At 42.7% G+C, this 25,210-nt stretch overlaps 2 protein-coding genes across 8 annotated transcripts in view; both read left to right on the plus strand.

Annotated features, from left to right (window-relative positions):
* LOC122416312 (uncharacterized) overlaps window positions 1-14,417 on the plus strand; it is a 97,153-nt gene extending 82,736 nt beyond the window's left edge. For all 6 annotated transcript variants that reach the window (XM_043429115.1, XM_043429119.1, XM_043429118.1 and 3 more), the window contains 4 exons: window positions 115-487; window positions 1,256-1,488; window positions 7,779-8,125; window positions 9,773-14,417. In XM_043429115.1, coding sequence (XP_043285050.1) covers window positions 115-487; window positions 1,256-1,488; window positions 7,779-8,125; window positions 9,773-9,902 — 1,083 coding nt within the window. In that variant the 3' untranslated portion in view covers window positions 9,903-14,417. The remainder of the gene's footprint in view (window positions 1-114; window positions 488-1,255; window positions 1,489-7,778; window positions 8,126-9,772) is intronic.
* A 1,777-nt stretch (window positions 14,418-16,194) lies between these two features.
* Window positions 16,195-25,210, plus strand: part of LOC122416309 (homeobox protein abdominal-A-like) — a 58,991-nt gene continuing 49,975 nt past the window's right edge. For both annotated transcript variants that reach the window (XM_043429106.1, XM_043429107.1), the window contains exon 1: window positions 16,195-19,056. In XM_043429106.1, the coding sequence (XP_043285041.1) occupies window positions 17,130-19,056 (1,927 nt within the window). In that variant the 5' untranslated portion in view covers window positions 16,195-17,129. The remainder of the gene's footprint in view (window positions 19,057-25,210) is intronic.

Below are 25,210 nucleotides of genomic sequence, written 5' to 3' on the forward strand. Positions count from 1 at the left end.
CGGCCAGAGTATTTGTTTGTCCCCGTGAAGCGCTCTAATGATCCCGGAACAAATATGGATTTCGTTCGGTTGAGATTTGACTCAAGACTTTGTTTTGTTACCATTAAATTGCAGAACATGCCGAACGAAAACGCACCAATTTGCGGCTGCGGTATAGCACTCGAAACACCCAAATCTCGGAACGGCTCCGCCCCAGGCTCAACCGCATTGTCAACGAGAAATCTCACCATTCTCATACCGAAAGCTTCCTCGAAAAATCGAGGCGACGGCCGCGGCTCCAAGAGACAACAACACCAAGACAACCACGTTAGGCATCAGGGGCCCAAAACCAGGGCACCTGATACCGGCAGCACAAGCTCAGTCGCCGAACAGATGAATGGACACTCTCATCATACGAGTAACAATGGCAATCAACAGGAAAAGAGACTCAACGCATCGAGAAGAACAAGAAGCGCAGAAAGATCGGATTCTCATTACACTTACATCGGTAAGAGTCAAATTTCACTCACGCGACCGTGAATAAAAAAGAGTTTTAATTTTTTTTCCATTTTTTCAATGGTCAACGAGCAATGACGGAATTTTAGTTTGTAGTTCTGTGCAACTACGTTTTTTTCGAACTACTTTCAATGCCTTTTCACTCGATCGCGTTTATTTTCAAAATTCCTCCTTCAGAGTATTTGAGAATTTTAAATAAACGCCTTTCCAGGTAACGAGGAGTCGTGACTTTTGGGAAATTGTTTCTGAAAATAAAATGTTTGACCAGGAAACGTCGCTTGAACAGCGGGGCCGGCGTTGTCGTTGAAAAGTTCTTCCAAAAAAGGCTGTTTCCAAATATATCTTCGAGAATGTTTAATTATTCAATTTGCCGAGTACCTGATAATGAAATTGCTTGATATCTCAATTCGGAGGCTGATGAAAAGTTGATGTAAAAGTTTGGAGACTCGCGGAATATTCAGAAGGGAACTTCACTTCCATGCGCACTTGACTGAAAAGGCTAATTAAATATAGTGAATTGAAAATTCGGGCTAATTATATTCCTGGCTACGATAGTTCCGCAATTCTCCTTAATATTTATTTTTTTTGACAAAAAGTGGGCAGCACCATTGAACAGAAAATCAATTTGTTTATTTTCAGCATAAAGAACTCTTTCAGTTCCGTCATCTTATTTTTTCCATTAAAATGTACAAATGAATTGCGTTCTGTTGTGAAAAACATCGTTCAATATTCTCACGTTTCCTGTTAACGCTGCGAATAGACTCGGGATCAAGTATAATGGGCGGTGGTTTACGCGAGAATACGATACCGGAAGCTTTGTACGCGACGATAAACGAGACGTCGCCGAGCTCGTTGCCGAGCGTAAACGACGAAACGTTGTCGATCAGCAATCAGACTAACACGTCCAATCGTGGGTCACAGCTTGTTTACGCAGTTCCGTCTATGACCTCACCACCGCCAACTTACGACGTCGCAGTTGCCAAAACTTGTCAGGTGAGACTTTTCCTCATTCCTATTTCCCCATCCCATTTGCTGAGACATCTTTACATTCATAAATCACGAGGACAAGAGTGGATGAGCGAGAGCTTTTCCAGGGGCCAAATAGATCATTAAATTCTCAAGAGAAAAGTCCTTGAAATTTTTTTTGTCACTTTCCTCGTTGCCGAGTTATTAATTGATAACAGCGCCACCCAATCCGCTGCACCGACGAGCGAGGGAACGTAGTGGGGCGGGGGGGCTCTGCCTCTCGAGAAGCAGGCTCGAGCGCCGCTGCCACGCCCCTTTCTTCCAATTGACGCACCGGATTGGCTGTCACCTACCGAACAATAACTCGAAAACGTTGCAAGATAGAAAAAAATGTACAAGAACGATTTCGCTTCAAAATTTCGTATTCTGTTGATTTTAGAAAACTGGAGTAGGAATTTTGAATCGGCCCGTATATTCTGCTCTCCATGTCCATTTAATGGACAGAAATACACTCGTGGTTTATTCAGAAGTGTGTGTGTGCAGGCTTTCCTTTAATCTTACACGAGAATTAGATATTATACAAAGGGAAGAAGCAGGGAAGATTCCCAAAAACTTTGCCTCTCACTTGGGCGACCTCGAAGCGCCTACCTCGGGGACCACGAAATCCACCAACCGAGTAGTGTTTTACCGCGAGCACTTTATTTTTTTTGCTACTCGCTCTTCTCCGCCGCCGTTATTCTCTTTTAGAAACGCCTATTTGCATCTCATTTCTCCACGGTACTAAAGTTAGCACAAATATAGTCGTCGTAAAGGGTTTACAACAGTCGGGGATAAGCTAAAGGACGTAAAGTACATCGCTTTGCGTGTTAAATTGCGTGCAGCTCGCCTTTTGCTTTTCAACCTGTCGATTTTGCACGCTGAAAGGAAACCCGCTGCTTCTACTTGTCGTGTATTTTTTTAAATAAAGAAAATGTAGTCGCTCGACTACTGGACAGAAAAGAGAAACGTCAATTGAGAAAAATGCGGAAAAAGGAAAGCGAGTGGAGGGACGAACAATTCTATTTTCTCACTACTTTCGTGTCCATTCTTTCTTCCCTCCTTCTCTCTCGCCTTCTTCCCCTTTTCATGTACTTCCTCCTGTTCCAGAGATCCGAAGCTTTGTCCGTTACACGAGCTCGGATAACACCCGCTTTTCCAACTTTTTTTTCGTCCTAGTACTTTTAATTGAGACCTTGAAAACTCTTGCGAAATAATTTTCAGTTTTTTATGCTCTCGTTACGATAAAAAATATGCTACTTTAACGAACTTTCCTCGATTGCTTTCGTTCGCATTAAAGAAATATGTCGCACTAAATTAATTACGAAATAACGACTCCTCGTTTTTCCTTCATTGACGCACCAGTTTATAACAATTTATAATATTTCTCAGCGTGAAAAGCAGTTAAGTTAATGAAAAATCGTCCTTCTTCTTTATATACTTCGGTCCATCGGAAAGTTCGAAATGTTCTCTTTTCACTCGCCGCAGAGTAAATAAAAACTTGGCTGCTCGATGATCTTTTGAGCCTTTTACGATTTTTCGTCCAATTGTACTTTTTTGAGAAAAAGCATTTCTCGTCAAATTCCAGAATGTTTTAAAGCGTTCCGAAAATTTATTTACAATTGACACGATCGTGTGTTGTATTTGAGAAATATTAACTTTGAAAATATGTTTCTCCCCCTTTTCCACGTAAAAACTCGTTTCTTTTTCTCCCGTTTTTCGTCCTATAAACACCCGAAGAAATTCTGAATCGTTCAATATTTGTCTTTGTATTCTGAGAGTTTGTATACACCCCGTACGTTTCTAGAATGTGTGTAAACACCTCTTTGTTATCATCGATCCGCAAGAAGGTTTGCTCACGCTGTTTGAACTGGCTTTGTCCGAGGCTCGTTTGTCGTGTAATTCTCTTTTCCTCGGGGATGAGGTTAAACGGGTTGTTGTCCCCTCGGAATTGTTCGTGTCACACTTTCCTTTTTCCATCGTAATACGCGATTCGTTCCCGGTGCGATTCGTCTCCAGCGGTAAATGAGGCCCGGTCTATTCGTTTTGTCTTTTTCCCCACGGAGGTAACAGCCCGAGGGTTTGTGTTCGACGAGCGAGTACGCGTAAGAAGTAGCAAAAAAAAAATCACTCAGGGCCACATAAAGCGGAGGAGATGAGCCCGAAAAACAGTCCTCAAAAAATCATTTGTTCCGATTGCCATTCAGTTTTGGGGGGGTTTTGTTGAGCAGCCGCTAATTCGATTCGAGCTCGGTGCGATCGAACTCCCGGCAAAAGCTTCTCCAAGATAAAATAATGAAGATGAAAACGGACCGCGGGGCGCAGATGAAAATGGAAAAATTGCCGGAACGAGGCACTCTCGAACTTTTCGTTTTTTAACGAAATAGCTATTAGAGTAACGGGCAAAGGAGGGGCGGGGGGTGGCAGGAGGAAAGAGAGGCTAGTAACTTTTGAACTTGGCCCATTAACTTGAAAAATCCGGGGTTGGCAGAAGGAAAGAGTAGCAGCTTCCAGAGGAAGAGTGACTCAAACTTTTTGCTCTCATTTTTCCTTTTTGTACATACACATACAGAGATAAATCCCTGGAAGGAGCAAGCTCTCCTAAGATTATAAGAGAAACGCGCTCCCATAGGCGCAGGGACGAGAAATTCACGTATCATTTGAAAAAAATACACGGAGAAGCGAGAGCCCGGTGCAAGCTCGCGTTGTCCTCTTTGAATTTCCTCCCTTTCCCAGTATACATGTATTGTTTACTTATGTATAAGTATATAACGGGGAGATGATAATAATATAATAGAAGCGATGCAGAAACGCAGGGCTCCCTTTCTCATCGTCGGGGGTCTGAGGGCGCGCACAGCGACGGAAATGGGTGGCTTTTCGCTAGCCTTGCAATATAATCGCGGTCATTTCCATTCATGAAAAGACACTCAAGCCTCTTCAACGTATAACCCTGTCGTTTAATTTGATTTACGAGCCCTCGTTTTCTTAATCGTTTTCCATTGTTAGCATAGCCGAGAGAGAAATTCTTCCTGGTCCGATATAACGAACGAGCGAGCTAAAATCAAGGCGGCGAGATAGACACGAAAAATGGGAAGATACGCGAGGCTGCTGTGAGAGCTTCTCGATGATTTTTTCACCCCAATTCCCTCGCGAAAAAGTCAAATTGATGAATCGAAGCAGAGTATCGGAGGGAACGGATATTTTGAGCCTCGAACCTTCTGATAGGTTTGATGAAACATTCTAAAGCGGAAGAGCACGAACTGCAACTATTTTTTTTTTCGTTCAGGCCTAGCGCAGTCTTTAGTAGGAATTTCCGAGCTCACAGTGCCGGAAAAAATAAAGAAAATGTTTCGAAAAACGTGCTCGTCGTTTTTACAGGATCCTTTGTAACTATCGTGGGAGGAGAACTCTCGCAGTAGTACAAATACGCGTGTATAGTCGGACGCTCGAAGAGACGTGCGTCGAACGCAATAAATATTTGAGGATCGTTTAAATTCACTGGGCTTCTCAGAAATAGTCCAAGTTACGAGTACTTTTATCTCCTCATTCTTCAGCCAAAGAACGTTTGTTTTTTCTCTTTTTTATCTTATCCTAGCAAAGACGAACGAGAGTATCTCGAGTTTTCTCGTCGGAGGAAAAATATTTGATCGCGGGTTCTCCGCGCGCACAGAGAGCAATGAAATCGAAAACGAGAGCTCACAGCCCATAAAGCTCATCCCATGGATCATCTTCTTTTCTTTCTCTCGAGCTGGTTATTCATACGACGAGAATATTCAGAATGACATATTTTTTTGCATGGAGTGGTTTATGTCGGATCGGTAAATAAATGATTGAAACCTTTTTTATACGACGACATAAATTTCCTCGAGAAGTTCACTGCGAAATATGTTGCTTCTCTTTGTTTTTGAATTTTGAGAAAAAATTTCATTTTCAACCCCCGAGCGACCTTCCTCGTCGAATGGTTCAAAATATTTTTTTCTCTTTCGTTAGAAATTTCGGTCCCAAATATAGTTTCAGCCTCTTTGAAAAATTTTCGAGTTTCGCGTAACCGAATAAATGGTTCGGTCACTCACAGTGGCGCGTTGATTCACGGGAGGGTTATCGATCAAATGAAATAACTGAGAACAGAAGACTCCATAGATTTTGATGCTCGGGTTGTTTGCGGCAGCACACACTATGAGCTGCGACGTCGTCGAGGTGCTTTTATTGGATAAGCGTCACACCGATGCGCGGATCTTTTATCTCTTTTCGAGCCAATCGCGTCTTGGTCGCTTTTCTCTCCGGTGGACTCTCGATCGCAGCCAAATTGAATTTACCCTCTCTACTTTTATGGGAGCGGATTTTTTCTTCAACCAAGATAGTTTTTTTCTCTAAGTATCCTTGAGAAGCTTCGGTTCTTTCCGCCCCCTCCCGCTGCTTCTTCCCTCGATCCTTGGCTCCCCTTCGCGCTGCTGCTCTCTCTCTTCTTTATTGGCTCGCTCGCCTCTACCGATTTCCTATATTTGTTCGACGAACTGAAAGCTCGCGTTCGGCACAGATGAGGACCGAGGTCCTTAGGACCGAGGCGCCTCAACCCCGCCGCGCTCCCGCTCGAATATCCCATTTGCCCCGATTATAATTCACGGGAGGATAAAACACGGAGGATGGAAAAATAGTGAGAGAGAACGAGAAAACAGAGAGGCAGGGAGAAGAATCGAAAAACAAAGGAATGTAAATGAATTCCGACGGTTACCAATGGAAAAATATTCTATTCGAGTCCCAGAGAAAAGTCCAGCGAGTGATCCCTCGTTTTTTTCTCCTTGTGACATCCGATTAATGAAGTGATGAGGAGAGTGATCGATTTTTGTTAGCTCAATAAGCCCACGCTCGAATTAGACGGAAGCATGTGTGTGCCGGCCATTGGGAATATGACGAAAATATGGTTATCGCGAGATTAAAAAACAGAGCATATGTGCCCAGTGCGTGCGACTGTGCTCGTCGGCATTGTGCATGGGCTGACATAAAATCGTGAAATTCAAACCATGATTATTGATGAATCAAGAGGAAACGTAACTGCGGAATTTCAGTGTACATTCCGACCGTATTTCACGTGACAACATTTGCTTTGCTAAGCCACACAATGGGATTTGTGCTTTTTAGGATTTTTCGCAGTAAAGTAGTCACGCAAGATCAATGAGGAGCCTCTTGGTACCGTTGGGAAATAGTTCGCTCGTCGACGACGAAGGGCGACTGAAATTTTGTCGTTTATTTTACAAGACAAGGCTTTAAATACTCTGCGAAGTGGAAAAATAACTGGAGAGTAAAATCGATGCTTTAGGACGGAATCCCAATATCTTTTTTACATTTTCGATGATAAAAAAGACATTCTCATTGGCGGAGTGCAATATTCTCGAGAGCTTCATTCCACCGACTCGAAAGAGACTTCTTCCGATAAATTTTTGTTGTTTCTCCGATACTTCCAATAAAGTATGTTTTAATCGTTCCGAAACGGAGAAGAATCGCATTGTGGAGGAATTCTTTAGGCTGCGTGCATCGGATTTTACGTCTGAGCGCCATTTTTAATATATTTTTCGAATATCAGAATGAAGATTTCATTGTATGCTAAAATGTATGTCAGCCAATGTTTTCATACGTTTCGACGACAATGGAAAGTGAAATGTTCAGAATCAATTCGGGTTGTTTGAGGAGCTTCGACTGAAAGTATCAAATCAGGGAAAAAGGAATCAATTAAAAAGATCCAAATCCCTCAAACGTCTGGCATCGAATCGTTTCTATCGTTGGCTCTCGAGTTCTGGATCGAAAAACTTTGATACTTTGAAGTACTTTCAATTTTTTCGTTCAATCATCGACTGGCAATTCCCAATCACCGCGAACCCACCTGCTTTCATCATCGTGTTAATGGTTTTTATAACTTTTTAGTTTTTCCCCGATAAAGATGAGAAATATTAAGGCTTTTGACAGCTGCTTAATGCTCTGGGCCGAACTCGTCTTTAAGGCATAACCTTATAAAAAATTTCAATAATATCGCGTTCTCTTAACCCGCTCAAAATGACGGATGGTAGTCGAGGATATCGAGCTAAAAAAATGGTTTTTGGTAAAAAAAAAAAAAAAAGCTAAAATGATATTCGAACAGTCTAAGTCGAGGGTCGAAACCGAGGTGAGTTTATTCCAGAAGAAAGTTTGCTCAGAAAGCTTGGAAAATACGTTGCGGTTGTTTGACTTTGTCAAATTATTGGTCTATCGGGCGATCAACGAATCCAAAACTGGCCGCTATTTCACAGTCCGGACTTCCGCCAACCTACGACGAGTATCTTCGCTTCAAGCTGGCAATGCTGTCACGTTCTCGTACACCGCCACCGCCATGGTCGGACTCGTCGTGTCCGAGGATTCAACCGAATCGTCTTGAACACATAACGAGTCAACTCGAGCTGCGGGAGTACCTGGCGCAGGTGGCGCTTGATCAAACGTCCTACAATTCTCTTGTGCAACACCAACAGCAGCAGCAATCTGTCCCACGGGATTCGGCGAATCTGTCAAATCATCAGCAGCAAGCACGGCTATCCCAGCAAGCGTTGAGGTTACAAAGTGCCGCTGTTAGACAGCAACGAGCTCGTGCAATGCCTCCCAGGTGAGTTACGTTACGCTTTCGCAATGGATCCTTCCTGGAAAAGCCTCCCCCCACTCCAAAACCCTCTCGATCCTCATCCCATGGAGAAGCTTTATGGTTTACGAACTTCCCATAACATCAACCAATGCAATCGATGCTTCGGGCATGATTTTAAGAAACACACTCGATTTCATAATCTTCTTTCATCCTGGCAACGAGAGATGAAACGAGGAAGAAGATTGGACTTGTCAATTATTCCAAGGAACATGAAAAACACTTATTTGGGGTTGTTTGATTTTTTTTATAAATTTTCCAACATTTTCTGTTTTTTTGGAGTCGAAAATTTGTCCTGGACTATGGATTTAGTCAATTTGGACCCACCGTTGACTAATTCGCATATTTTCTGTGGAGCGTGCGATAACGAATGAAATTTTAAGGATCACGAGACAAATCGCTGGCCAATGAATTTCGATTGTTTCACTCAATTCGAATGATCAGATTCAATAGTCTTCGAATTTCAATAAAATCAAACTAAATGTAATGTGATTTTGGGAAATGAAGATTGAAATTCTTCAATAAACTCATGATTTCGATCCCAAAGTTTCAAATTTAGCGAATGTGATCGACAGGTTAAAACACTTGTTGCTGAGAATTATTTGGAATGATTACTCGCGCCAACTGCTAAAGTAATTAAGGATTGGTCCTCCTCTATTTTATCGTCTTCGCGAGAGTTTGGAGTTACCTGGGGACGAATAATTTACAATTGTCTAACACATTTAGCTTGAGTTACGTAGCGACCTCGCTCCTAACACGCGATAGTCCGCTTTGAATGTCAGCTGTCTTCTCTTCAACCTCCCTCATTTCTTTACCCTGACAGCAGAATCCACCAGAGTATTAACCGAACCTAATATCGAATATAATAGTAAAATCCTCATTTTCCTCGACGAGTTAACATACGAGAAATTTCAGGTAAAATTACAAATTCTCTGAATAATTTCATCACGCCTAATTGGATAAGGAATCAAATACGTTTCCTACGAACCCGTTTTTACTTACTTTTAATTTCTGAATAATTTAACTTAATTACTAAATTCAGAATATTCAATAAAAAAGTGAACGATCGAGATTTTCATCACTGATTCTAGATAAAAATAAAAGATTTGACGATCGTTTTTCGATTAGCTACCAGAAATGAAAAAAAAAATTGACTGAATCTCTGAAAAATAAAAAATTCGGAAAATTTTTAAAGCTTAACACGAATCTTGTGTCGTGTCACGAGAAGAATGAAAAAATTCAGTAAGCACTGTTCCGAACTGGATTAAAGATCCGATATTTTATTGAATCGGATGTTGAAAATTTTGAAGGAATTTGTAAATTCGCTGGTTTGAACGATCCTCGAACGAACGAGCTTGGTACTTTTATCGTGAATAGCAAGATTTTCAGCATTTTTTCTACGTTAAATTTTTTCGAAAAATATTTCACTTTTGGAAGATGAGAGTGGAAAGTAAAAAGTTCGAAATGAAGAAAATTTGTGGAGCGAGGAGGAGGAAAGATAATTGGAACTGCGATTGCCATCGAATCGCCTATTTGTAATAAACGAGCGCATAAATTAGTGTCTCTGGCCTGGGTAAAGTGGCAATCTAAATTTGAATATTCTTAATAAAACAGATCGCAGAGCGAGAGTCGTGCTCACCAACAGCGTATCGCAACGATGTACGAGGACGCAGCTTTCTGCATGGAAACGACAGCGATTACGTCAGCGTTCGAGCACGGCGTTGCGTTTTGCAGTCTCATGTAAGAAGCTCCTGCGGACAGCGATCGAAAAAGCCTCGCACGGCCTATTAAAGTGAAGAAAAAAACGCCAAATCGAACAAGGAAGAGAAAACGCGTTAAATGAAGAAAAAAATGAAGCTCGACGTGAAGGGAGTCGAGAAAAATTCTGCCACGTTGCTACGAGCGCAAAAGTGGAGCTTTTTTCGCGCGTAATATTGTTCGAAAATCCGGTTTATTCGTATTTTTTTATTGTTGCGATAATCGTTTGACAAAAGCCAAATGAAATTAATTGCAATATGCTTGTGACACGATTTTCGATTCGCGACACGAGTCGAAACTGGCTCTACTTTTTCTTATTTCGCACCGCGAATTACCTACTTTTTTCATCGACGTTGCATCGATGCTGGAAAAGTAAAAGACGAAGATGAAAAAAAAAAACGTAAGATAAATTGTGTCCTGGCTGGTCCAGGGATCGAAAGCCGCTGCTGCTTCTTTTACTCTGAGCTCGAGAAGAATTTCGAGCCCCATTATGACTAGTTACATTGTCATTATTATTATCATTCGTGTTATTTGTAACAATTATTATTATTGTCGTTAAAATAATCGTATTTTCTACTTGCTACTCGATCGAAGTGTTCTGAAACCATCGCTTTTCGCTCGCGACACACACGATCGTATCCAATTTTCATCGCACACCATTATAAGAGGGATACGAAAAATTGTGAAATGAAAAGCGTTGATCGAAGAAGTGCGAAATAAACCAGGGGATTGTGGCACGTTTCCAAAGAGCATAAAATCGATAAATTCGATCATTCAAATGTCTCATTCGAATTATTGTGAAAACAAAAATCAGATTTCAAACCCAAGCAAAAAAAAAAATAACCGTGCTGGAAATGCAGCAAGTAATCATACGACGTCACGAAAATAAAACGTTACATATTCGCTGCATTGGTCAAGTTTACAGATGTCAAAAAGCATGTCCACGATACAACATCGCCATAAAATGCCATAAGCATATTCGTCTGAACGAAACGACAAAATCCGAACGATTTGCATAAAACCGTAATAAAAATAAGTAACGTAAACATTGATGAAAATCGAATTGTAATCGAGGTATTTGATATATAGAGATTTACACGTGTAAGGGCAAAAGTGTTTTAGAAAATCGTTAATTAATTATCGAAATTCATTTATATATATACACACACTTAGCCATTAATGAAGATAAAACAACCCTAAGGATATATTAAATTTGAAAAAAAACTTATTGTTTTCATTATAGGGCAGTCCTAATGACATAAAAAATTTTCAAATAATTATATTATAGGTCGTAAGATCGGTGTGTTTAACGGGGGGGGGGAAAAAAAAAAAACAAAACAAAAAACAAGAGGAAAGAAAAGGAAACAAGAATCATTAAAAAATAACGTTTGACGCGTGTTATTTATCGAGCACCATTAAAAAAAAAACAACTGCGTGTAGTCTGTTACCCTGAGGCTATCTGTGTGCGAATACATGTGAATATTTGTATACGGATATTTCTCCCAGGCGAAAAGCACGTGAGAACAAAAGCATATGTGTTTGAATTTCCTTGACGATGATGAATTTTCGAAACGAAACATATATAAATAATAATAATAATAATAATATTAATAATAAAAACAACAATATTAAAAAAACAGACACACTCGAAAGAAAAAAATACCAAAAAAGTAAAAAATAAATAAAGTAAATAAGAGAAAAAATATTACGAGCAAGAGAGTGACAGGGAAAGTGAGAGGAATGCTGCAACGTTTGTACTCATAGAAGCTCTCGTCATTCAGCCTTTTAGCACACTTTGCGTTATTGGCTTCTTTATCGCGGACCACACCATCCGATGTGTATACTCGTTAGAATCTCCGAGATAAAGAGAGAAAAGGAATAAAAAACTGAAAATCAAATAAACAAAGGAACGAAAGCGAAGACAGAATTCATAAAAATCGGTCCATTCCTGCGGCTGCTTTAGAGATTCAATGTCATAGTTGTCCAAACGCACATAAAAAAAAAAAAAATAAAATAAAAAAAAAATCAGAACAGAATTAAGAAAAAAAAACAATTTAAGTCGATAAAGTGACGCGAGAAGGGAGGAGGCTGGGGACGCGAAATACCTTCGACCTTGAGGGAGAAAAAATCTCATTCATCGTATTCGATTGGGAACGTCGAGAAAAGACTAATGGATCATGAGACTCGTTGATTAAACGAAATGAGAAAGTGAACAAATAGAAATAAAAATATTAAAAAAATATATATATATATATGTGTGTATATCTATATATGCTGCTATATACATGCGTTTGTTCAATGTACATGTGTATATAATCGTATATATATTTATATATAGACATACCCCAATAATAGGACTGCCAAGAGCGAGAAAGTTCTAAAACTATTTAATTCCACGTATAATCGAGGTTGAATAACAAATTACGAGTTTCAAGGTCTGACTGTGTATTAACTGTGAATGCAGTTAAACATATAAATATATATATGTGCACGGGTATATATGTATCATTCGTTTTCACTGTCCGAGATGCAAGAAAGTTTGCTTCTTTCATTGCCTCGATGTATAGAGAAAAGAGCTGAAACAAGAAAATGAGATTGCAAATCGAAGAAAGTACGAGAAAATTAATCGGAAACTCATTCGAAATATTGTATCACAGTTATCAATTACCAGCAGAACGTGAGCTCAATTTTTCGCCGGAGGTCAAATAAAAAAAAGGATTTTCGTAGGGTCTTTGAAAAAATGGACTTTGGAAAATTTTTCATGACCTCTTCGCTATTCGTAAGTAAATGGAATTATTTTTATTGTAAATATTAGCTCGACTGCTTTTTGAGGCAAAGGAAAATGCAGGCTCACGACGACCGAAGGTTTTTATGCATTAGCACGTGGACGAGTTCTTTTTTATTATTAAAAGTGACAGAATCAAAATTATCAAATGGATCCTGGAGCGAGTCTCTCAATTTTTCGATTTTTTTTTCGTTTCTCTCAGCGCATGCTCTCCATACGATATATAATTGTTCCAAGTTTCGAAAAAAAAAAATATAAAATCAAACGTTCGATATTGACCTGAATAATACAGGAAATATTGCATGAGAATCAAAAGATGATTTTTGAACTTGAAATACTCGTTTTGGAAGTCACTCTCAAGGGTCAAATAATTTGAAAACAAAGTCCTTTTTTCAATCGACCTAATATTCAGCCAATGATAATTTACGTGTTATTATTGCTATGATTATTAATAATGGTGTAATGAATAAATGAATCCCGATATAAATCTTCTAGAGGATTATAAATAAGTGTCAAAGGTAATGAAGAATCGAAGTGGAATATTGACGAGATGGGGTTGGTAGCTCGTTCAGGTATCCAAATGTCAATTCAACGAGAGAGAGAGCGATCATTTTTTCGAGACTGACGCGTCAAAAATTCATCGATTCGATGATAAAGGGCGCTCCGTACATGACTTTTCGAGAGAGAGAGAGAGAGAGAGAGCGTGTTTGTAAAGATGCTAAAGAGTGGGGATTTGTGATGGTGAAATGGTGCAAGCGGAAAAACTTGTATTTTTGTATGGATTAAATTTTTGGTAGGGTTTGGGTATCGCGAACGATGAATTGTAGATGCGAAGACGAAAGATTGCATTTAGTATCGCGTATTATTGCCAACAACAAGAGACGAGCGTCTTGAAAAGTGGCAAATTCGTTAATAAAGAGCAACAAGTACAGGGTTGTCAATTTTTTTTGACTCTATTCTTATGTGCTAATTCTCATGAGTTGTGATGAAAAATCACCTTGTCCTATACACGCGATCAACCTTGCGAAGGATCAAATTGAGAATTTTCGTTATTTTCAAATTTTCGAAGCATCTTCCATCTAAATTTATTTAAAAAATCCCTTCTTCCCGAATGCTTAAAAAATATTGACGATTCTCTGCTTATGAAATTCTCAAGAATTACTAAAAATGTCAAAAAATTCGAACTGAAAAGTTTGCAGGTACGAGACCCTCCGGAACTCTCGTAAGCAAAGTCTTCATCCTTTTTTTTTCTCTCTTCAGGGCTCCACTCAAGAGATATTCATTATTGAAAGAATCTTTGCCACGAAAAAAAAAGATTCGCAAAGTAGAGTCACGGATTTGTCACGCCCGTGTTTTCTTATCGAGGTAACCGATCGCGACTTTGACTAATTAATTGATATCTCATCAGCACGCTTCATTAGAGAGAAAAATGAATAAAAATTGTACTCGAGAATTTCGCAATTTAACCATCTTCCTCTGCTCGGAGGCGTCTCTTTAAATAACCTGCAAACCTCAGTGAATTTCCACCTTTTGAGAGAGCGGTGAACATTATTATGGAGTATACTAAAAGTATATCGATATAAAAGAAAAAATATAACGTATATTCATGTATATGATTACGAAATGATAAATAATGACTATATTATAAACTGTCTGTTGTGTAAATTCATGGATGTTTAGAGGACCAAGAAATCTAATAAAAATGATGACAACAAATGCCTTCGTTCACCGTTAACGATGTATGGTACAAAAGTCTAAATAATTAGAAATTGATCAAATTTGGTGATAATGTTCTTCAACGTCAAGTGCGAAAACACAATTTTTTTCAAAATTTTCTTCTGCTTAGTTATCGAGTAATTACGCATTAAAGTAGATTTCAATAATATGTAATAGATTAAAGTGATCAATTACTCGATAACTGTACCGAAGAAAAATCTTAAAAAATTTGTATTGTCAAATTTGACACTAAAGAATATGTTCACCAAATTTCATAAAATTCTGATAATTTTGAAATTTTTTATGTTTTTAGCAGGGGCAACATTGTAAGCCTGTACCAAATATCCTTAAAATCCACTCGGTTCACAAACTTCTGTCTCGTCTGTGCAGACACGAAAGTGCAGATTTCTTCCTTGCCTCGATGGTCAACCATGCGTAGGTAATTCGATCAAAGTTTCCTGCTTTCTCGACCGTAGATGTTCGCCCCAAATACTCTCAGTTGGAAACGAGGCATTCTATTTTAGGCTTCCACGTTATCGACCTCGAGATAGCGTCAGTTTTTCAGAACCCATCGAGTCCAGTGCATCGCCAAACGATGGCGCCACCATGCACAGTGGCTCGGTTCCTAGGATGGTCATCGATCTTCAAAAAAACCGATTTATCATTTCAACGTATCCCGATTGCAATGCTTCAGTTTGCATGGTCATCGGTCCGAACCGTATGTCATTAGGATCGAAGACGGTTTTATTCTCACGTAACGTGAGAATGAAACGCGTCACGCCCTTCGCGGGGTTGCAGTTCCAAGTGGCGAACGTGTCCAGCAATAATTTCGCGTGCGTTCCTCAAAATTCTCACGCACTTGACTTTTTAAATTCGAACACGTTCCCACACTCTTCCCAATTGTAGCAATCTTCGTACGTTCCTTCGTTCGAAGCTCAGTGGATGAAGAAATGGTTGGATGATGAAGAAGATTCATAAATTTAGTTGGACAAAACGTTTTCCACGCGAAGGACGAAGACGAGTAAAAGAGACACGTGGACTTGCTAATGATTACGTTTCTCAGACGAAAATCACTGGTCGACAGTTGACGACACATTTACAATGAGATATTCAGTCGCGGCGTTGAATAGGTGGATGATGCATCATAGAAGAGAACACTGGTCATCACGAGCAGTAAGGACATCGAGAGTAGGAGCGAGAGAAGGACGAAGGGAGGGTAAAAAATTGGCGAGAATGGATGGGAATGAGGATTTCTCGTGGAGCAGCAGCGGTCGTGGTAGGGAAGACTTGATGAAGTCTGTCGCAGCCCGTCACCCGATGGAGGGGAAGCCTCTCATCTGGTTGGGCTTTGCCTTTTCACAGTTGGAGAGGGGAATCCCGCCTTTTCGTTTGCCCTACCACGAGCCTCGGCGCAGCGTTCTTCGACGGGACCCGGAAGAAAGAGATGTAACGAGAGAAGGGCGGACGAAGTGGAGGGGAGTGTTCGCGCGGAACAGCACCCGGTCGAGCCAACGGGAGGGAGACATGTTGGTGAACACGGGGAAAAAGATCGCTCCGAGCGTGGCGGAGCGTCTGAGCGAGACGGAGAGCGAAGGCGTTCCAAAAAGCAGTCTCTCATTCGAGCCACCAGATGTCACGGACGCTGACAACTCGGGGATACTCCGAAGGTGGAACTTGGAATACCCACGCCCATGTAACGCCCATCGCCGGCCCTCCGGTCTCTCGTAGGTGCAGACGAGCCTCGACAACCAAGTGGACAGCCTGGCTAGCGGCCGAGTCATCAGGTCCGTGGAGGCGTCTGGGCTTCGTATAGTAACAACACTACACCCAACGGATTAACCGCGACTCGCGTCATCTCGAACGTTCATTTCGCGTACGCGATTTACTTTTAAATAATACGCAAAGTAAACAGTGTCATGATGCTACGATCGTGAGCACTGAGCTATCGGGAGCCTCGCGTTGTCCAGCGGGTATGCGAGTGCGAACGGCCTGTACGCGCCGGCTCTGTACCTCTTTGAGAAGCCAGTGAAGAAGGCATCTTTCTTCTAGATCGACGGGGCGCTCGGACTACCCGCGGCTTTATTACCGGCCCAACAAAGCGAGAGTTTCCCAGGAACGCAAAGAACCGGAAGCCTTTGTGCCTGCGCATAAACACGGGCGGCTAAGATGAAAGCTCCGGAGTGGCGATAGATCACAAATTCCAGTTTTTTCATGATAGATTACGAATAAATCGACGGTGTGTTGGAAGTGCGGGATTTTTAGTGGGGAAGACATTGCTGTTGAAAACCGTTCGAAAAGTTGACAACTCGAGTGACCAAATAATCAACGAATTCGTCAAACGGCGCAAGTCCGAGGGCTTCAATTATTTATCGGCCGATAACTCGATGTGATCCAGTGATCGGTGATAAATATTCAAGTCTCTCAAGTTGATCTTAACGATCCGGATACGATGATCCGGTAGGTGGGGGCAGCCGCAAGAAAAAAAGAACTTTTAAGCCCTTAAACCTCATCGAGACGCTAATTTAAGTTCCATTCGACGGTGAATAAACGTTAAGATGAAAACCCGACTGCGCGATCGTGGAGCGGTGTGCAGCTTGAAAAACAGGTGAATGGCTCGTGCACCGAAGTTTAAAAAGAAGAAGAGAGCATACGAAGAAACGAGGATTTAGTGCGACTGAGAAAAAACGTTGAACGGTAGCAAGTGCCAGCGGAATGGAGCTCGTGGAGCATCGTCGTGGCGTTCAGCGTCTCAGCAGCGAGCATCAGGATAGTCACACGAGCGAGGACGACGCGACATGTGTGAAGCGAGATGGATCTGGTGTTCGGGGATGTAAAGATCGTGAGGAAGATCGTGACACTCTTTCGGATTGCGATAGTGAAATGAGTGAAGTTCTGAGCGTTGGTAGCGAGCCTACCCCCGCGACCGACGGTCTCGTAGTCGATCAGGAAGAAGAGGATCCACGGGGCGGTGAACATTACGAGAGCGATGCGGCAATTCGGATTGAGGCAAGGGGAACGGATTCGTGTGGAGAACGAGAGCAGAAGACACCGGCTAATGGCAAATCGAGCGGGGTCAGATGTACGCCATCGCCGAGATCTCCATCTCCGTCACCGTCCAGTTCGCCAAGTTGCGATCCCCCTCAAAGTCCTGCTAGCAATTATTGCGCGACACCCCCGCAAAATCAGGCTTCACCCTCGTCGCCGGCAGCTTCCTCGGTGAGATCGGCAGCTTCTTCGAGTGCAACGGCTTCGTCACCCGGTCGGCCCGATGCCCATCCGGAAGCCATAGTACCTCGGTATCAATCGGCCAGCATAAATGGCAGCCTTCACCACAGCATTGGATCCATAACGCAGAATCATCACGACACTAATCATCAGCATCATCATCTGTTGTCGAGCAACAGATACGCGGCAGCTGCATTAGTTACGACGTGTCGTGATTCTAATGAACTCGGTGACTATTCACCGGTCGTCGGAGGCTCGACGTTGCCAAGGATACCCATCCACCATCCGATCGGTTTGACAACTGTCTCACACGGAACATCGGCGGTCGCCGATCTCATCGGGTACACCCAACAATCGATAGATCCTGGCAGATCCCTTCACGCAAGAGCGGCTCCGACTTTGAACGTTCCACTGGTCACGAGGTTGTCGCTATCGCCACCCACGGCAATGACGGTCACGGGGCTCCAAGCGACAGCTCCGAGTACGGCTTTTCATCCTGTTGCGGTTGCAGCGGCGGCGGCTGCCGCCGCAGCCGCTGCAGCCGGTTGTCGCGATCCCAGAGAAGCGAACCCTCTTCTCGCTGGGCATTCGGCGCATTTTCAACATTCCCCACACGGAATAACCGCTGTTCAGCATTCTTTGCTTCAGCAACAAGCTTCCTTGGGCGCTTCGCAGGTCCAGCATGTTCCGGCGAGTGCTTCGGTGCTTCATCATCATCAGCAGCAGCACCATCATCACGGCTCGCACAATTCTCGTAATAATTCTATCGGCAACCAGTCAACCGGGCATCACAGGTTGTCCGTTAGCAAACTCCTGCAACACACCGCTCAGGATTCATCCGGCATCCGCGAATCCGGCAGCCCCGAATCCCCCGAACCTCGAGCGACCGAGGAGCATCGACACAGCCATCGACACTCGGATCTCTCGCGCAACAACTCTTCCCCAGGGAACAACAGCTTGCAAAACAGCTCCGGGGTCTCTACAACCACCAACAACCATCACAGAAACAACAACAGCACGAGCAACAGCAACAACATGCAACATCAGGCGAGCTTGAAATTCAGCATCGACAACATCCTCAAAGCCGACTTTGGCCGAAGAATCACCGATCCTATATCCTTGAAAAAATCTCGCTCTAAAAAAGTAGTGCAACGACCGATTGATCTCACGAAAGACTTTCGCGAAACGTCCTCCGAGGGCTCGGAACGTGGCTCCGAGACCTCCGCCACGAATCTCTCCCCCGGTGGGACGAGCACCGTTAATACGAGCTCCACGAGCGCGAGCAATAACGTGGCTTCCGGTGTTACAACAACGGGTAGTACAACGACCAGCGGTGGAACGTCGGATTCTGCGAAACAGATGCTGTGGCCGGCCTGGGTCTACTGCACCAGATACTCCGACAGACCATCTTCCGGTGAGTTGGCAATTTTTTTATTCTCCATCCTTCCCATTCGCTAGTTCACGCATCGTTACAATAATCGTTTGAAATTAAGATATTTCGAATTCAATCGAATTACCGTAATTATCGAGGGAACGTAAGAGACGAGGAAATTAAAAGCGTTCCGCCTCGGCTCAAAGGTTACGGATCCCCCCAGTCCAGCGACTGCAAATCCGTATTGAAGCCATAAACACGAGAAATACGAGCCCCGGAAATAACGAGCGTGTTAAAAGCTCGCAGTACAGTATAAAATCGTGCCGGCAGAAGAGAAGAGAGACAAACAGATGTGAATAGTATTTTCATTAAAATCTTTCAACGTTACGACGAACTGACGATTACAGACGCTAGATAACTGCGAGGCTCGGGTCAAATGAGCCCCTGACTAATCGAGTTTTACTTTGAAAATAAAATTACAAGGACATTGATCGGTTATCGGATTTTACTCCAACTAAAACATCCTTTGGCTGCTACAAGGGGAGAAAAATTTATTAACAGTTCGTTCTAATCAATTGAAAGCTCTGAATTGTGCGAAATAATCGACTTTGAATGCGGCCAATGTTTCGAATCTAAATACGAAACATGAAAAAACCGATTGAAATGAAACGCTCGTTCGAGGAACGAAGACAGAGAGAAATCGGAAGCACGATAATTTAAAATCGTGCTGAATGGCAGGGCAGAAATTGGAACGTCGAATAAATGAGCAATAAAGTAAGCGCACGTTCGCGTTGAAGCATCGGAGCGCTACACCGGGGGTGCGGGCCGGTGTTCGTTAAGTTGACCGCGCGCGGCGGTGTTGACTTTCGCGTCTTTGGCGCGCATTACCAGTTCTAATATAAAGCAATGATCGGTGTACAGCGATCACCGAGAAGATGTCTCGCTCGTCTTCGTGTACGAAAAAGATGCTCGTAAGATTAAAAGCGGAGATGGAAGAAAGAGCGCGCCAGGCCTGACCAGTTTGACCGGGAGGCTCCGACAACGATCGCAAAACGAGCTCGTTTCTCTCCCTCTTGCTCTCTTTCACTTGTTCCCGTGTGTGCGCTCTCGGGTTCGGAGCCACGACGACGACGACGACGACTCCTTTCCCGGTTGACAGTCAAAAATGTGTGTTCTGTCGGACGTGTTGAAATTGCAACTTACCCGCGTGCTCGACGCGTGTAATTATACTAATTGATTCCAAATAAAATGGGGCCTGCGTGTATTCGTGTAAAAACGTATATAAATATACGTAGACTGAAAAATGAACATGCGCGAGTGTGTGCCCGTGTTTTAATGCAATCTCGAAAGTCTCTCGGGTATTAATTATTATTAAACGATCTTGTGCGCGCGCTCGGAAAACGCTCTTTACCATTTATACGAACCGATAAAGCGGTTATCGGACTCCTTTGAACGCATGAGCTCCTCGCGAGCTCCTCGCGACGACGCGAGCGATTAACAAAAAATCAATGGATCGACGCGATAAAAACACACACGGGGAAACAAATAAATAGACAAAAAAATACAAATACTCCCGACGCTACGTGTCACTTGATAAATCACCCGGTGTGTACCTCGCGACGAAAGAAACTACTGCCGCGCGACGATCAGGATCTCACCCGAGCCTGACAACACACACACACATTTACCCGCGTATTCCTCCGCACACGGACTCTCCTCGATGCTTCCCAATGCTTCGCAACTTTCCCGCTGAAATAAAGAGACATTAATTTGCGCTCGGAGAGGTATATAATAGTTCGAGTATAGAAGTCGACGACGACGACGACGACGACGGGAAAAAGACGATAGCGCTAGAGAAGCCGCGCGCACTCACGAGGCTTGGAAATCGCACCGCGAATGGTCTTCGTAATCGCCTTCGAGCACAGCTCTATACTCAATTCTGGTGGACATTCTACGCGAAAGCATTCAATTTAGTTGGAAGAAAATTTCGTTTTAATTCATATTCCACTTCCTTGTCGTACTTCGGCACGATATTTTTTCCTCGCCCTGGCATCGAACTTCTGAATAATTGATCGACACAGAATTGAGGCTGCGCCATGGTTGCTCGGTTAAATAGTTTGCTTTTTTCTTGAGCTACTGACATATTCACGAGAGTAATTAAGCGTCAATATGAGTCGTAAAATATTTATTCGTGAACATCATTCGAGATTTTTCCATTTTCAATTAACGCTCGCGAAACGTAAAACTGCCCGTGTCTGTGCCCATGGAAAAATTATGCTCCTATAAGGAGATTTACACGAGTGTGAGCGTTCAGGAGCGTGTGTGCGACGCGCTCACCGCGATGCCACAACGCCGACAGCATCCCCCGAGATACGTCGATCGGTCCCGTTAAGGGAACTTGACCATTACTTTGCACTCTTACCTTTTGAAAATGTTTAATGGAAACGAATGTACCGCGCATAAATTTGTTTACGAAAGTTTACTCGCTCAATGCTCATTTCATGAAATATCCGGGGGATTATCTCGCGTGCCATTATCAAAGCTACGACGTCACTTTTCATCGCATCCGGCAAGCGGAATTCAAATTTATGAGTTTGAGGCTTGCTCGAGAGCAAATACTTGGTTGCGACGGTGTCAAATTATCGGGAAATTTGATCTTCGATCAACGGAACTACAGACGGAGATCGATGAAGAATAATCGTATCGATTCAGTGATAAATTGTTAAAAATCGTTTCCACGAAGCGCGAGGCTCGTGCACCGAAAACGATAGGAACAAATTTGAACAGTTGCGAAAGATTATTTCGACGAGATAAATTTTTAGGGACAGCAGGCAAACGAGAAACTCTTGACACACGTGGATAAGTACGCGCCTGCACGGGAGTACAATAAAAGCAAGAAAGCCCACGCGGGCGCGTGCGTTTCGCAATTATCTGCCCAGTTGGAGCAATAAAATAAAAGCAGGCAAGGTTTCGGGGTGAAAAATTGGTCGAAAATAAATATCAGAGGATAGATCATCGCCGATAAATTTCATGTTTCATTGATTTTATTCTTTTTCAAATGTGTCCTTATAGCGACGATACTTTCTTTGCTGATTAGCATATACGATCTTTACGAACGGAGCTTCGCGTAGCGCGCGATTTTGAAAAGTTCTTTCCGCCTCAATCACACCAGGTGTTGCCGCAGTTCTGGCAACATATTTTCAGGGTCTCGAGAGACTCGATTAATAGCAACGTTCGATCCTCGAGAAAGCGATCCTCCTTTTCTACATTCGTTTTTTAGTCACGCGAAATAATGAAATCCCTAAGACAGTCTACTAAGAAATTACCAACTTCCGCAACTCCGTCGACAGACTTCCGATTGCGTTATATCGAAGCAAGTGCCTGTACGCACGGACGCGCGTCTTTCGGGATTCAGTATTCATTGCAATCACGAACGAATACAAAATCCAACAATTACCCGAATGTCTCACAAAATCTAACAATAAATTAAAGACGATCAGGTTTCGCTGTGAGACAAAATTTTCGATAATTTATCAACAAATTACTCGCACAACGCCAATGGAACATGCCAAATTCGTAACAACCTCCGGCACAATAATTCGTTCGAGTTTCCAAATAAAAAAAATATCTGCCGCAGTTTTTTATTGTGTACACGAAAAAAGTGCATTGCCCGAACGAATGAGGGCATAGAATTTTTGAAAGTCGGAACGAAGTAGCAAGCGAAGATGTCCGGCTTTCGTATCAGCGTTTTCGTACACATAACAACTTGTAAACGTGTGCCCACGATAAATTGCAGTTCGTCTCACTTCACAGTGTATTCTGTCCTCCTCGCTCGCTCGAAATTTCCCAGCGTTTAAACGCCCGTGGCTCATCGTCGTCTCCTTTCGTTCACATTCATTCTTACGTCTTATATATTCTGCACTTTATTCGTACCCTCAGCTTATATACATGTATTTATACACGAACTGTTAGTGCTCCGCGGGCCCCGTCCGAGGCTCGAATCTCGCGAGAGTCAAGCACGTGCACACATCAGAGGAGCTCGAGTGCGATGCTCTCGAATATAAATGGACAGACGAGTAAACGACGTGTGTGCCTTTAGGTAGGTGCCTCTCTCGTGTACATCCCCGACGTATTACGAACATGCATGTATACAGGATCGACGATTAACAAGCAACACGAGGAAAAGGAGCAAACTTACCGGTTATCGTCATTCAACATTTTTCGTCGTTTTTTTTATTCTCATCCTCGGAAGAATATTATTCGAGGAATCACTGCGATTTTTAATGGTTAAATATTAATGAAACTACGATTTGAGGGGCGAGAAGATTCACTCGTTTCGACGACCCCGGGACAGAGTGACTTTTTTCGTATTTTTTGTGGTTGATGATTTTTTTTTCAACGCTTTGTGCTTGGCGTCGCGTCTCGCGATCGCTTGTTCCAAGTTCATGGTTCCAGGTTTTGTGGAAGGTTTCACTTCGATCTTTGCTCGATTTCGATCAATTGGACTAGGGTTCGATGCTGAATCGCGTGATTAAAGCATCGAGAAATTCCGAACCGTGGTTCAGATAATTGAGCAATTTTCAGCTCCGAGTTTCTCGCTCTTCGAGAGAGACACGGATTTATATCGAACCTCTCCGATGTGTAGGAAGTTTGATTAATGTCGCGTCCCTGTAGTTCAACGGAAAAATGTGACGTTCGAATATACACGACGGAAATAATGCGACATCCTCATTCTCAAATCAATTTATTTAAATCGTTATCAAGCAACGGACAAAAACCAGTCTGCGGAACCGAATTCTTCAATAACGAAAAAAGTGCAAATATTCATACCGTTCTTTGATAAATTACACTTTGCCAAAAAGGATTGCTGCGCTATCTGTGTGATAAATGAACACCAGGACGAAACGATTGTGAAAAATTCGCTAAATCCTCGACCGACAACACACTCATCGCTCACGTGACACAAATTATTTTCCCGTTTCCTGCACACTCTGTAAAAACTTTGATAACAAACGAGTTTTTTTTGTCACGCCTTCGGAGTTAAAAATTGAGCACATTAATAAAAAAGCCTCGATCGCCGTGGCCAAGAATCGCGTCGTAAGGTTATTCGCGTCTATTAATATTGTATTAATTTGTTGGACGTTTACGTTCCAACTACTTTCTCGAACTATGCGCTTGAAATAATCCTCGCGCAGCTGGTCGTTTCCGCAGTTTATCGAGCATTTATTAATTTCATCTTGTTATTTATACCGAAAGGTCGTACACAGGAAACAGGATAAATAGGATAAGAAGGAGAGACGAAGGGAACGAGGGAAATATTGAAAATTTGATTCTGTGCACAAACGCACTTGGCGCAGGATAAAAATTCTTCGACGATTTAACTTCCCACAACACAGAGAATAAAGATGCCCTCTCGCGGCTCGCTCGCTCTCCGTAGGTGGTAAACCGCGTCTCGTATTATCCTCATAACGCTTTACACGTAACAAACAATATAGTGGCGAGAGAGAAAACGTTTCGAGTAATATATAAGTGTTTATACATAAATATATGTGTTTAAAGCGCGTGAGTGAGGCACATTGCCAGAGCTATTAACATCGACGCGAATCGTCGTTGAACAAGGGAAACGTGGGCGAAACTCTCGCGAGACGGGCGAGCGGAAAGTCTTGGGGAAGGGAGCCTATTAGTCTTCTTGACTATGTACCAGAGCTCTTCGAGCCTGAATAAGAGCGAGAAACGTGGAAAGAGAAAAAGAAAGAGACGATTCTTCTCGTGGGTACTTGGCCAGCGAGGGTGTTAATCGCGATCGGGTGTCGCATGTGAGAGCGCCTTGTGGCACGCGTGTCCTAAACACAGTTATAATAACAGTTACGGTGCATTTGAGAATGCGAATCGGAGAGAGAGAGAGAGAAATTCGTTTTAAATCATTTACGAGCTCCCGAAGATTGCGAAATTCCCCGCGGAGGGCATAAAAACTCTTCTTTCCGAAGCATTATCGATGAGATTTCGCCTAATTGGAGGGATCCCGATCAGTTGAGAGGACGATAGGACTGGAGGTTTTTTTACGCGGCTCCCATCAGTTGGCACTTTTCGTCTCGAGAATCCGGCATCTTCGGTTGATCAAGTTTCCATCAGCGGTACTCGAAAATTCGTAGGATTTTTGCTCTCCAGAATTTTGAGATCGTTGATCTTGTTAATC

This window comes from Venturia canescens, chromosome 9 (genome assembly GCF_019457755.1).
Source record: "Venturia canescens isolate UGA chromosome 9, ASM1945775v1, whole genome shotgun sequence".
NCBI classification, from domain to species: Eukaryota; Metazoa; Arthropoda; class Insecta; order Hymenoptera; family Ichneumonidae; genus Venturia; species Venturia canescens.